This window comes from Poeciliopsis prolifica, unplaced genomic scaffold, assembly GCF_027474105.1.
Source record: "Poeciliopsis prolifica strain line A6 unplaced genomic scaffold, Auburn_PproV2 SCAFFOLD010, whole genome shotgun sequence".
Classification (NCBI taxonomy): domain Eukaryota; kingdom Metazoa; phylum Chordata; class Actinopteri; order Cyprinodontiformes; family Poeciliidae; genus Poeciliopsis; species Poeciliopsis prolifica.
This window is the reverse complement of record NW_026562385.1, coordinates 200,220-213,775: the sequence shown is the minus strand read 5'-3', so window position 1 is coordinate 213,775 and position 13,556 is coordinate 200,220. Positions and strand designations below refer to the sequence as shown.

General features: G+C 36.7%; 1 protein-coding gene across 1 annotated transcript; it reads left to right on the top strand.

Moving 5' to 3' along the window:
• Positions 1–2,845: 2,845 nt before the first annotated feature.
• Positions 2,846–13,422, top strand: LOC129363784 (hemicentin-2-like). Its single transcript, XM_055036073.1, has 11 exons — positions 2,846–2,971; positions 4,354–4,620; positions 4,695–5,021; positions 5,322–5,543; positions 5,647–5,871; positions 5,958–6,221; positions 8,060–8,329; positions 8,414–8,575; positions 10,891–11,094; positions 11,249–11,491; positions 12,341–13,422. Exons 1-11 carry the CDS (start codon positions 2,917–2,919, stop codon positions 12,541–12,543), a joined length of 2,442 nt encoding a protein of 813 aa, XP_054892048.1. The 5' UTR covers positions 2,846–2,916; the 3' UTR covers positions 12,544–13,422.
• The last annotated feature ends 134 nt before the right edge of the window (positions 13,423–13,556 follow it).

The following is a 13,556-nucleotide window of genomic DNA, read 5'->3' as shown; positions in this document are numbered from 1 at the left end:
ACTTGCTTCCAGTTTTTCATATCAAAATAGTCTGGGGATAAGAGCGGGGTCTTTGTTACTTCTCTTTTCTGAGCCCTTAGAAGGCAAAAATAAATAAATATGTCTTTGAGTAGGGGAGTCAAATTTATTTTATGGATAATCAATGTTACTGTAATAAAAGAAATACAAATTTTTGATGTCGTCTTTGTTGCATGTTGAAGAAACAACAACAAAAACACAATTAACCTACAAAATTCCTGTTGAGAAAAGAACATTGTCATAACCATATAAAATCAAAGTATTTTGAAGTGAGGAAAGATTATATCAACCTCAACTGTCATTTTCAAGACATTTCCAGGTCAAATATTTATCCAATATCATCCTTTTCGCAAAGTTTATATTGAGAATCTTTGTTCATGATAAGATGTGACGGTTTGATGAGAGAAACTGAAACCCACTTTGTATAATGATGCTGTGTTTGTCGGTTCCTTCCTTAATTATCATTCCTGTGTCATTGCTCAATAACAAATTCCCTGTGTAGAGATGAAAGCTTGGCATGTAGGTAATAAAAGCAGATTGTGTTTTCTCTCCCAACCCTCGGAGCCTGATATTCTAAACATCCTGGTGTGGGGAGGAGAGATTAATGCATGCAGTTCCTTCCTTGGAGACATGACTGGAATCTAAATCTTAATTTCCCTTTGTGAAGCCTTCTGTTTGTCTTTCAAAACCTCCCTTTAATACTATCATTCACGACTTCAGTAAAAATGTTTAGCTATCTTTAGAAAACACAGCAAGTCAGAGAACTTGCTGTGTATGGGTGTTTATTCTGTGTACACTCCCACCCCCTGTATTAACTAAAAACACATTTTTCTGGGATCTGCCCATTCTCTCTGAGGCTGACAGGAGCTTAGGGAGTATATGCTTGCATCTGATGCTTTCTTTTCCTGACACTCTTTTGGTTCCCAGATTTTTAATCATTGTACTGAAGAATAGTATTGTAAACCAAACAGCCATGAACTGACTCCACATTAATATTCCTGCACTCATTCCATCAGGAAAAGGAAGCAAATCTGTAATCATTCCAAGGAAATTTGGAAAGTCCGACTTATGAAACTACAAGGGCAGGGTGTGATTCTGAAGGGGAAAGTGTGGAAAGTCCAGTCTTAGTCTTACATGTGTGATTTATGCCTTCTGATGACATACAATAGGATAATGCAACCATGACTATTTCATTCAAACTACTTAGAAATTAGAAAGATTGGTGAACAGTAGAAGTCAAAAGCTGGATGTGTGGGAGTGAATCAGCGTGTTGATGACTTTCGGATGCATGGGCACTGAAATAGTTTTCATAAAAGGCTTCAAACTACTGTCACTGTTCAGGAGATTACGAGGTAGATAAAAAGCAATCATTCCCCAACGTGTCAGTCTGACCCAACTATTTCAAAACTTTACCGTGCATTAAATAAAACAGATTTTAAATTCTGTTGTTTATATCCAGAAGAAATACTCTCAGTTGAATGATATAGGAAAGTTATAACAGTGTTTGTGAGCATTCAAGTAATACAAATGTCTTGCACCTTGTATCTATTTAGTCCATATCTACAACTATTTGTGTTTATGGCAGCTGTGAAATGTGAATTGAATAGAAAAACTACTCTCATGTCTTTTCCAGTTCTTTTTTTTTCTATTTACACTAATCTTCAGTTCTTTCCACTGAATTTCCCCCAGATTCAAGGAGAAGACTGATTGGTCTTCCTCTGAAACTAATCAATTGTTTTTCTTGGCCAGGTCTTTGGCATCATTCTCTTAAAAATCCGCCCTTGCTTAATGTTCAGAATTTTATAAAGAAAATACTGGTAGATTTCTTCAGTGGTGCTGATTTAGCCATGGCTTTAATTGTCTTTGTACTTGTTTTTTTTTTTCTTCATATTGTTAATATCTACTTCATGTGTTATTCTGCTTTATTACACAACATTTATAGAGCTGTTTATATGAGAGGACTACTTAGGTTTTTACTGACATCTGGTCTAAATTTAATGTTAATATGCCCACTAGAAACAAATTTAATGAGGAAAAAGCATGGAGTTAATGCTTATTTTTCTGGGCCTATGTAGGTTGCTATTTAGCAGGAGCTTGCTGTTCTTTGTGAAAAAACAAAACCGATAATTTGGTTTGAAATTACAAAAACATACAAAAAAAAACCATTTCACATTATGTACACAACCTTTTAAAATGATATTATGAAATTTGAAAGTGGCAAAAGGAAGGAGAGTAAGCTTGTCTGATACAAAGTACCATGGAAAACAAGCAAGCTGGAATAAATGCTACAGCCCCAAGCGAGGTATGACTGACACTGCAGAATCAGGTCAGGCACACTAACCCAAATAAGAACGCTTCAACCAGGTCTAAATCTCACCAGAATTAAGGTCAGCTCACATTTGACAGTTGTTAGATAAAATGTGGCTAATTGTTCCAATTCTCAGTGAAAGCTTGTATGAATCTACACACTCAAAAACAGTTAAGATCCCATAAACAACCCAAAAAAAAAAAAAAAACACACAGTCAGAATCTACTAAGGACATTAGCTACATTCGCAACTTTTTAAAAGTGTCAAACATCCACAAGAGAGAAATAATATCCCACTGCAGACATTTTCAGCTCTACAAAGATAAGTGTAAACTGAAAGTAGTATATTAAAAGCACCGGACTCTGAGTCTGTGTCCTTGTTCACACACAAACAAGGGTTTGTTGTGCGCGTGTGTGTGTGTCATATGAGAATCAGAGCTGGCGGAATTTTTCCCCCTCCCTCTTTCTATGTGTAAAACCACTGGTCTCCAAGTAAGTTAGCACAGCACTACCCCACAAGAGAAGCAGAGCAGAGCTGGAACAAGCCACAGAAGACATATTGTTCGCAACAGACAAGAAACAAAACCCCCAATGACTGAGTGGATATTATTTGTTACACTATTTGTGGGGTTGCTTCTTATTCCAGGTAGGCTTTACATTCACTAATTTTTGTTGTTGTTGTTGAATGAACTAAAATGTAGTCTGTGTGATGACATTTTTGGTCAAACAGTGTTGGATCATTCACCACTAATGTTTTAACCAAAACTATTTAATCTGTATAAAAAACACACTGGTTATTGCTTTGCCAAATACCTGAACTATCTTTGAACTAAAAATGTGGAATGTAAAACCAGATGAATCTGCAGAACTTTGTTTTATCTAAAAGAGAGCAGAATATAATGAGATAACAGAGACTTGTCCTACAGCAGAAAGAAAAAAAGTTTAGTTTCTGATAGTTAAGACTGTTGAAAATGTGGACAATAGCAAGTCTTAAAACAGCTCTGATTCAGAAGCAATGGCTGAGTAAGCCCTTTGAAACTATCAGAGCAGATTCGGTGTAGTAAGTTTGACAAAATTAAACTAAATCACTAAATAACATTGGGAGTAGGTCAAGTTTTATCAAGTTTTAAACCAAACCCACAAATGATCAGTACCAATAAGTCTGACTCTGCAACACTTTGATTACTAACAACTGGCTTCATTTTAAGCTTGGTATTTGAATTTGTGTCAGAATTACTCAGACATGAGGCCACACTGCTCTTTCTTCTCTCTCCAACTGCAGAGCTCCAAAAGTGTTACAGCTCTGAAAAATTCACACGTATTCCAAAACATAAGAAATAAAAAGATGTAACTAAAATTAAATGAATTTTTTTGTGGATGTAAAATTCAGCAACTAACCTTTTGCTTTTGCTTTTGTCGAGTTTATGATGTCACTTTCATTGTTGGATCTGTTGGAGCAACAACATTACATTTGTTTTAGGGAGGGCACATTATCAGACGTGCAGCAAATTTTCTAAACCTTATTTCTTCATTTTTTTTTATCACTCATGCCAGTAAAATCAAACCTTTTTCATTGTTTTTGTTTAGAGTATAACATGTTGGTGGCAGGAATGCTATCTTGTTTACTTTGGATCATTTTTGGACTCCAGAAAACCCTTGGCTGTTGTCTCATGTCAGGCAATTTTTTAAAATTTATTTTTCTGCTAAAAGAAAAAACCCTCTATGCATTTGACACACAAGCTTGAAAAGTACATGTTTTAAATATTTTTTTAGCAATTGTTGAAAAACCCCCCCAATAATCACTGCATGGAACAAGTCATTTCGCATAAAAACTCTCTTTTAATATATAACTTTATATAATTTTTTAATATATAACTGTTCTGTTTGCACTCCCATGGACTCAATATTCAGGACAATTGAAAAAAAAATACAGTTGAAAAAATATTAAAATCAGAAATCAAAATTGTAGAGACGGTTTGTGCTTGATCATGTCAATAGATAATATGTCACTGTACTTTTATGTAACAGGTGAAGATGCCTCCTGTCCTATTGAGCTGATCCCACCTCGTGTTGTGGTGAAATATGGAGATCCAATTGATGTCATTTGCAGAACATCAGCAGAGGAAGTTGAAGGACTCGGCTGGGAAGCTTCACAAGGAGGCACAGGCCTACTTGCTGACCAGAGAGATGTGACGCTGACAGTTCAGAGTGTGACACAGTGGGACAATAGTCCAATGTGCTTCATCAATACTGCGCAGAATCAATGTACCACCAGACTTGAACTTGTTATCTACAGTAGGTCTAGCAGATTGAGCACAGACCAATTTAACATTTTAACAACTCCTGATGAACATTTTCCTTTCTTCCAGCATTTCCAGAAAACATTAGCATCAGCTCCAGCATTGAATCCATTGAAGAAATGATAGAAAATGAAGCGTATAGCTTCACATGTAACATCTTTAATATTGCACCTGTTCAAAATCTCACCGTAAGGTGGTACAAGGGAAACCAGGTCATCTACAGTGAGAATCTTACAAATAGCACAAAGCAACCCACAAACCAGACGTCCATCTTTCGTTTTACACCAACAAGACAGGATGACCGAACCACGATCAGATGCGAAGCACATATGGACTTGGGGCCAGAAAGTCCACAATTTAACGTATCTTCACGTGAATTAAGAATTGGAGTGTTGTGTAAGTAAAGTATTTTACATTTTCATTTGTCTTTCTGTGGACTGTTTACCATCAAACCAAACTACATAAAAATAAAATCAGTGTTGAATTAAATTTGTACTGAAGCAATGCCTGACCAAAACATGATATAATCACCATGCTATTCAGATGTTTCACTCACCTTTCCATGCTGGATTCTTGAAACCCAGCAACCAAAATGCAACAAGAATACTTCACTGATGTGACAGGATCTTTCATAAAACCCACCTTATTTTCCTATCCTTACACCTATGTTAAATTGTTTATATTTTTCTATGCTAGTTGGACCTGAGATTGAATGTCACACCGTGGAGGTTCAGGAGGGAGAATCTTTGGATGGGAAATGTAAAGTGATAGGAAACCCCACTCCGCATATTAAATGGCTGATAAATGGATATTCCATAAACCTCGCGTTTCCTCTGAGAAGAGATGCCACGGGAACATATGAAGTCAAAGCAGAAGGACTTACCTCAGTTGAAAAAAAAGTCAAACTTCTTGTGTTCTGTGAGTGTAATTCTTAGATGTTAAATGTCTTCTCCAAACATTTTAACCATTTTGTAGGTGATGTGTTCTTAGTGTAAAGCAAGTTTTCTGTTTTTCATTACAGATGGACCAGAGTGGATGTGTTCACATACGTATACTATTCTGGAATACACTCGACACAACCTCACATGCAGTCAGGGCTTCCCAGAACCTACTGAGATCTGGTACAAAGATGAAGAGGAGATCCAACTTCCAGACATCCTAACAAGGAGCGATGCGGGCCAGTACTTCGTCAGAGTTTCAAACAATCTGACAACTAACAACTCCATAGTAGACATTGTTGTTCATTGTAAGCACTTCATAATTTGTTTAGGTAAAATACACATGTGTGCTTGCTTTCCTAAAACGTATACATGGCCAATTGTTTTTCTGTAGACCCGCCATCGCAAATAGTGGAGCTTGAAGATTCAGAAATTGAGGTTGGGGAAGATTTGGGACTGAAGTGCTCTTCTGTAGGTAACCCACGCCCCAACTACTCCTGGATTTACTACAGGACTCACAATGTGAACGAGAGAACAGAAGATGGAATATCTCGCCTGATCATCAACAATGCCACTGGATTCAACATTGGTTCCTACACTTGCCATGCTTGGAATGAGAGAGGAAATGTCTCCAAAACAGTCAGAGTCACTGTCAAAGGTAGGTAGGTCCAATTCAATGAAGGGGACTGATGCATGTAGCAGAGAGAATAGTCAAATTATTTATTTTAATGTGACTTGTTAGTTACAATGTTTTATATTCCAATTTGAAGGAATAAACTTTGTACATAAACATCTGGAGCATTTTCTAAAAATCTCTTTAATGTCCTTAAGAACATAATGGCTTTCACCTTATACATTGCTAAGATGTTCATACTTTTTTTTGTTTCACAAAAGTCAGTGTATTTATGGGGCTTTCTTTAGTTTGTGTCTTAGATCAACTTCAAATGCTGCAAAATTCTTTACAAACAAAACTTAAAAGTTTGCATTTCAATTCAGTCACCACAAATAATACGCAAAAACTACATTTTTGAAATCTTACTATAGTGTCCCTGGTCTGGACTTTGACTGGGCCAGTCAAATAGATGAATTTGCTTTACTTTAAAACATTTGTTTGTAGCCATGGCTGCATTTCATAAATGTTTTTAGAAATAATCAGCATAATATTCATAAATAATTATTTAATCTAATCTAATCTAATGCTTGTTTGTTTTTTTTTATTAAGTTTTATATGTATGGTGACCTCTATTCAAACATCTCTCTTGAGGCAGCTGACAAAGACTGCATTTTGAAAAAAAAAATATTTTTATGTTTTTATATTTAAATGTCTGCTCACTAATGTCTTTAGCTCACTAATATGTATAATATAATATAATATAATATAATATAATATAATATAATATAATATAATATAATATATAATTGCGGCAGTTCTTGAAATATTTTCCAGGGAAGTTTATTTAAATATTCCAGATTAGTCACTTTGAATCATCAAGGCTTTGTTCCGTGGCTTGTTTCTTTCCTCTGGTAGTTTATCTGCAGCTTGTTGCTGCTCAGCTGCTACATTTATAGTCTGGTGGGAGTGTGTGGGCACGCGGTGACTCTGTGCCCAGTGTTCCGGGGGGGGGGGCGGTCTTCCTCTCCGCCCGATGAGGAGCAGCTTGGAGCCTGTAACGGTAGCTTAGCTTAGCTTGTTGCTTTAAAAAAAAAAAAAGAAAGAAAGAAAGTCCACATACTTCCATTCAGTCCGCCCCTGGCTGTTTCCGTGCAGCTGAGGTGAAGCGGGAGAAACTCCAGAGGAGCTTCAGATCAGGGAAAGCTGGAGAAATTACCTCTTGAATTGAATTCCAATGGAGAATTTGAGCCGCCCTCGCCTGCTGTTGGTGCTTTTGAATTTACAGCTGGTGACGCTTTCTAACGGGACAGACTCCAGTAAGTTGTGGCTCTTAATGTGAACACTTCAGACGTCATGTTTTCTTTTTGTGTCCGGGTAAAAATGTCTCGTTGCCTGTTGCTAAATGAATGTTGCCTCCGCGTTTAGATGGCAGATTCAAAAAGCAGAGCCGTGAATTAAGAAGTTTGTCGGGGGAAAGTATAAATACGATGGGAAGGGCTGTTCATATTCAGACTTGATGTCAAAATAGTACAAGTACAAAATCAGAAACAACTTTTTTTTTAGCTTCTTTAATGTACAATATCATAACTGTTATTTAAGCAATAATAAAGCTTCATAATGATCATATGTGTGAAACAAGTGAATTGTTTGAATATGACGCATTAAACTTAGCAATACAGAACAGTTTAAGATTCCAGTGTTAGGGAGGGGATATCCTTCCTGAGCCCTTTCCTGCTGCTTCCAGACCCACCATTGTATTAAGGCCCTCTTTGCTTTCCAACACTGTTTTGTTACGCCACTCAACATGGAAATACTGTTGTATCACAATGCCTGTGAACACTGAAGTGAAATAACATTCCCTGTTCCCTCTTTGTTTTTCACAGGTGCCAGGCAGGAATGCCCGATTGAAATACAGCCAGAGACGATGGTGTTGCAATACCAAAGCAGCACGGAGTCTGCGGTCTGCCGGGCCCAAACCAATAACTCTGATAACAACGTGTACTGGCTGATCAGACAGAAAAATGGAGCAAATAAAAAGGGAAACATGAGTTGGACTCCAAACACACATGAAGACTGGGACCCAAGTCCTGTTTGTTATGCATCGTTTTTGGGAATAGGATTATGTAACAAAACTCTACACTACGTTCTTTACAGTAAGTAGGTCTCATTTGTGTCCTGTTGATGCTATTGCTCATGGCTATATGACTTTTAATTATTTTCATTTATCTCACCTGCAGAACAACCAGAAAATGTCTCTGTGAATGAAACTGTGAACAACTCTGGATCCACAGAAGAGGGAAGTAACATGATGCTGGAGTGTAAAATTGAGAAAGTGGCTCCAGCAAAACATCTCAGAGTACGGTGGTTGTGGCAAAGAGGGAACGAGACTATTGAGCCTGGTACAGGATTATTTTATTATTATTATTATTTATTGTTTTTTGGTACAAAAAGTGAATCCCAGCAAAATTAACAGCACATCTTACCTTTTATTGAAAGTCCTCATGCCGAGGCCTTTCCTCTCTCTTATATTACACATTTTGAAAAAATGCTTACGCTGGTGTTTGCTACCTTACACATAAAAGCTTTAAATCATTAAACATTAAAAGCCCAGATTGGCCCTACGTGAACATTATTGGTTGTGCCACCATGGGGGCAACAACTGCTGTCTATCATTTGTGAGATGTGGCAGTGTTTTTTTTTTGTTTTGTTGTATACATAACTTTGGAAAATATTTGACCAACACAGCATATGCAGACACCAGTTTTCCCCCAAAGACCATGAGTTGTTCCAAAAATAGATAAATTATTAATCATCAACTTAAAATTAAACTCCCAGACAAACTGTTTTTTTCTGTTGTTCCTTCAGGTGTAAAGTGTGTGTATATCTTAAAAGGGAGATGGGAAGCCTGTGTTTGACCTGTTTTGCTTTTGCATTTTATGATGCATTTTGTGATGCATTTCTATCCTAAGTTGTGTATCTTATTGTAAAAAATAAGATACACAACTTCAGATATCTCACAAACAAGACATTGACATACATGGAAAAACTTTAAGAGAACCTTATATTATAGCAGAAAGTGCGGTGGTCACTGAAAGGAAGACTTTCAGTATTCAACTATGCTGCATGAACTGATCAGTACAGTATTACGAGTAGGCCTGTCACGATAACAGATTTTGCTGGGCGATAAATTGTCTCAAAAATTATTGCGATAAACGATAATATTGTTTGAAGACCTTTTTACATTGATTTAATGGAAATTACGTAATAATACATGTGATTTTCTGCCAAAGATAGAAACATTTTACTTTCAAAAGACACTTAACACTGGGACTGATACACAAAATAAATAAAACAACCAAAACCAAAAATAAAATAGATTCTCAGTCTCCATTAACAATAAATGTACTTGAATACAAACTAAACATAAAGCCAACGTGGAAATAAATACTGCATTCAACCAAAAGAGTTCAGATTATGAGTCTGTATAGTATATTGCCCTTCAGTAATAATTAGATTTAAATAGAGAAGAATCCGACTGCCTGATGCAATAGTTCAAACTACAGGATTTTTTACCCTGAACGACAATCTTAGTTCTAAGATTGTAGAACGAAGATCTAAATCAAGGATTTATCCAGACTGGGGGAGTGACGCAGCCTACTGAATGTGATCGGTAGCCAATCAGAAAGCGCGGATTCTCCTCCTGCTTTCTGAGGGGAAACACGGAGGGAATCCCGAACTGCTGACACGATGCAACCCGAAGTCCAGCAAACATCGGAAACAACATGAATGTTTATTCAACATTTCGTGCAAAGAAAATATAAATAACTAGGGGAGGAGTTGGAGCGAAATTTCTAGCAGAAAACCCGGTAACTTTTCAGCTGTTCTTCATTAACGTGACATAAATAGGTTCTAATGATTTTCATTCGGTCAGACTGACACTAGCTACATGCATGACAGGTAGATTATAGTAAGGAATTGATTAATTCCTGGTTTCAAAGTTAGTGAACTGGACTTATTATTTTGTGCCCATTGTTGGACACAACACGGTTCGATCGAACCGTTATAGCTCAGCTTTCTGTCGGCTAATGTGTCTCAGGTTTTGATAATGGGTTGACAATCCGCGACATCAGATGGTGCAGCGCGCGCTGGGCATTACACTAAGGAAGTAAGGAAGGGAGGGTCAGTGGAGAGCACCGGAGTTGAGCCTTTTTTCATTCAGTGTCATCAACAGTAAGAGAAAAAGGCAGGAAGAATCGATATAGACGATAATTGAAATGACGTCGATAGTTTTAATTTATCGTCCGATTAATTGACTTATCGTTTATCGCGACAGGCCTAATTACGAGAAATCGTGTTCATGTGATCAGACAGATTCTGTTTGAGTGATTTCTTGATCCTAAAGAAGAGATGTGATTAATCGTGACCACATATAGTGAAATTGAATTAACGATATGGTTAACCACTGTTCATTCATGATTTAATCAGGGAGGCCATTACTCTCAGGTTTGTTTGAATTGCTTTTTTTCCCTCCTTAAAAATTATATCCACATCTCAAAACTGTTTATTGTATTTGTTTAGGTTATATTTGATCAATGATAGATAAATTGTTTGGTGACCTGACACATTTAAGTGTAACAGAAAACAACAAAAACGCACAAGAACGTTTTTATAGCACTGTGGATTTAGGTGTTTTTGTTATTGCTTTATTCCTCAGATTCAGTGGGAATAGACAGTAAGTCGGAATGCAGCTTTCCTGAGAATAAATTTCCTGTAATGGCGGTTTGCACCATGAACATCACTCTGAACAGGACTCTCCATGGAGTCCAGGTCAAATGTGAAGCTGAACTGAACCTGGGACCCAAAGGACCTCAGCCTTCTCCACTTATGACATCCGATCCATTCACACTCACCGTCCTCTGTGAGAACTAAATTTACTTCATTACAGTTAATGTTTAAAGGCTTTACTGGTGGACATTGTGTCACATCAATTATTGGTCAAAATACTAGTTTGAAGTCAAGTTATCGGAATAAGTTTCATTATCTCACATTTTCTCTCCTTTATGTCTCAACAGATAAACCCACGATTAACACTACAAAGCTTCCTGAGTTGGTCCCAGTGATCAGTGGTTATAAAGAGAAGCTTGTTTGTGTGGCTGATGGCAACCCGGCCCCAAAGATCACATGGAATTATTCCTCAAAAACTGCGTTTCTTGGGTCAAATGGCACGCTCACTGTAAATGAAGAAGGCAGCTACATCTGCATCGCTAAAAACAGTCTCGCCACTGACACACGTGAGGTCAAAGTCATTTTAAAAGGTAACTAAAATCTTTTTGGGGAAAATGCATTTTTGGAAAAGAACTTTAAAGAGATTTGCAGTGGTAATTTTAAATTTTAAACCATAAACTAATCACATGCTGTGTCAGAACAGGACGCGTTAATGTTTGATGCAGCGATGGTAATGTTTAGTGCATTAGTTTGTGAATGTCAGCCTTCATGTTGCTGCTGACAATGAACCGAACTATATTCATCCCATCTCCTGGGTCAGGGGTTTTCAATTCTAGGACTCAAGGGCTCATCCTGCAACCTTTAGGTGTGTCTCTGCTTCAACACAGAAAAAAAATCTCTCCCTGTCACTTCATGTGGTTATGGAAGAGATGTTAATCAGTTATGACTTTGATTGGTCAACACAATGTCCAGACTTTATCCCCAATAAAAATCTTTAGAGAAAGATTTCCCGTTTCTGCAAGTCTTTCACCATTTGGTGTCTGCTCAGTTCCCATCTGATTTACTTGTCAGTAAAGGCTTGTATGATCAGAAAATCTAAAAAGAAAAGCTGAAATATATTAACATGAACTTAATAGGCAAATTGTGCTGACTAGTAATGGGCAATAAATTGTGAACAAAGGCAGTTTTGTGTTCAGAACAAAAGCCTTACCTAGAACATCTGTTTCGAATGGCAAAAAAACTTATTATTTTGCATAATCAGTAAATGTAGATTTTTTTTCTTTAGGTGCTGACAAGATTAAAAAAAAGGTTTATGCGTTTTGATGCCAAAAACAAATTTTTAAAACCTCTTAGCCAACAGGAAATCTTGAATTTTAGTCTTGTTGGTGTTTGTTTTTTGTTTTTGTTTTTGCATTATTATAATATTTTTCTGCTTTCAGAGGACTACCTGCCCCTCCTAGCTGGATTTGTGGCTCTCACAGTTGTGGCTATCTCCATCATTTTTGTCTTCATCTACTCAATCTACTACAAGAACACCAAAATGCGTCGCTACAGCCTTAAAAACCCTAAACTCAGCAGTCACAATGGGAATGTGGCTCACAACGGCTGGGACATCCAGCTACCAGTGACCAAGCTGTCTTAGCAGAACTCCTTTCAACAGCACATTAAGGATATCTGCTCAGTCTGAATTCACATTCACACTTGGACCGGTTGAAAATAGCTTCTGCTGCTCAAGATATCATATTATTGTCATATTTGCTTCTCCACATTTTATTCTTGAAGAAGTTTCATGCTTTTATGATGAAGGAAAAAATGTCAGATCTTTATTTGTTTTACTGGATGAGGCAAAATGAAGGAGTGAGAAGGTAAAAATGGACTGAGATGAAAGAGATGTGTTTTTCGTAAGAAAGGAGTGTGTTATGATTATTGTTTTTGCTTTGGTTTTGTGCATCTTTGACCTTTCTTCATTGTTTACTCAGTTGATTAAGAAATCAGGCAAAATTTAAAGTCAAAGTAAAACTTCATTTGTCACCAAGAAGTTATATCTACTTCTTCTTAACTGGTTAGCATCAATAACTCTGTGAAAGTCGAAATATCTTTGGAAAAATTCCCTGCACTTTTGCGTTTTGCATACAATCTGCATCCTCTAACTGTGTCAGCCCTTTGTTGGTGCTGCCATGCTGTGCTAGGCTCAAGCCTGATGGAACAATTACTCTTGTTCAACATTTTAATGTGTTCTCTTTTCTATGAGTGACTGCAGGCATTTGTAGCCTTTATATGTAAAATTGTGGAAAATATTTTTCTGTAAATGAAAAACTTTCTATTTATTTATGAAGAACAGTTTGAAGTTGGCTTTAAAATTGGACTGCATATATAAACATTGCAGATGTTGGAGCTTAAGCAGCCTTGATTGTGAAATGTGAAAGAACACACTGTATACATTTGTGAATACTGCTGTAAATATTTACATTTGTGTAAATTGTTTTTCTTTTAACTATTAAACTTATGCATTTTCATAACACATTGTGTCTGAAATAATACATTTGGACAATAGACATTAAACTAAAGCACTATAGTTTAATGTACTTAAGAATTTCTATATTAACCACAATCTTAGGCATTAATTTTAATCAAACGTGCCAAGCAATTCAACTA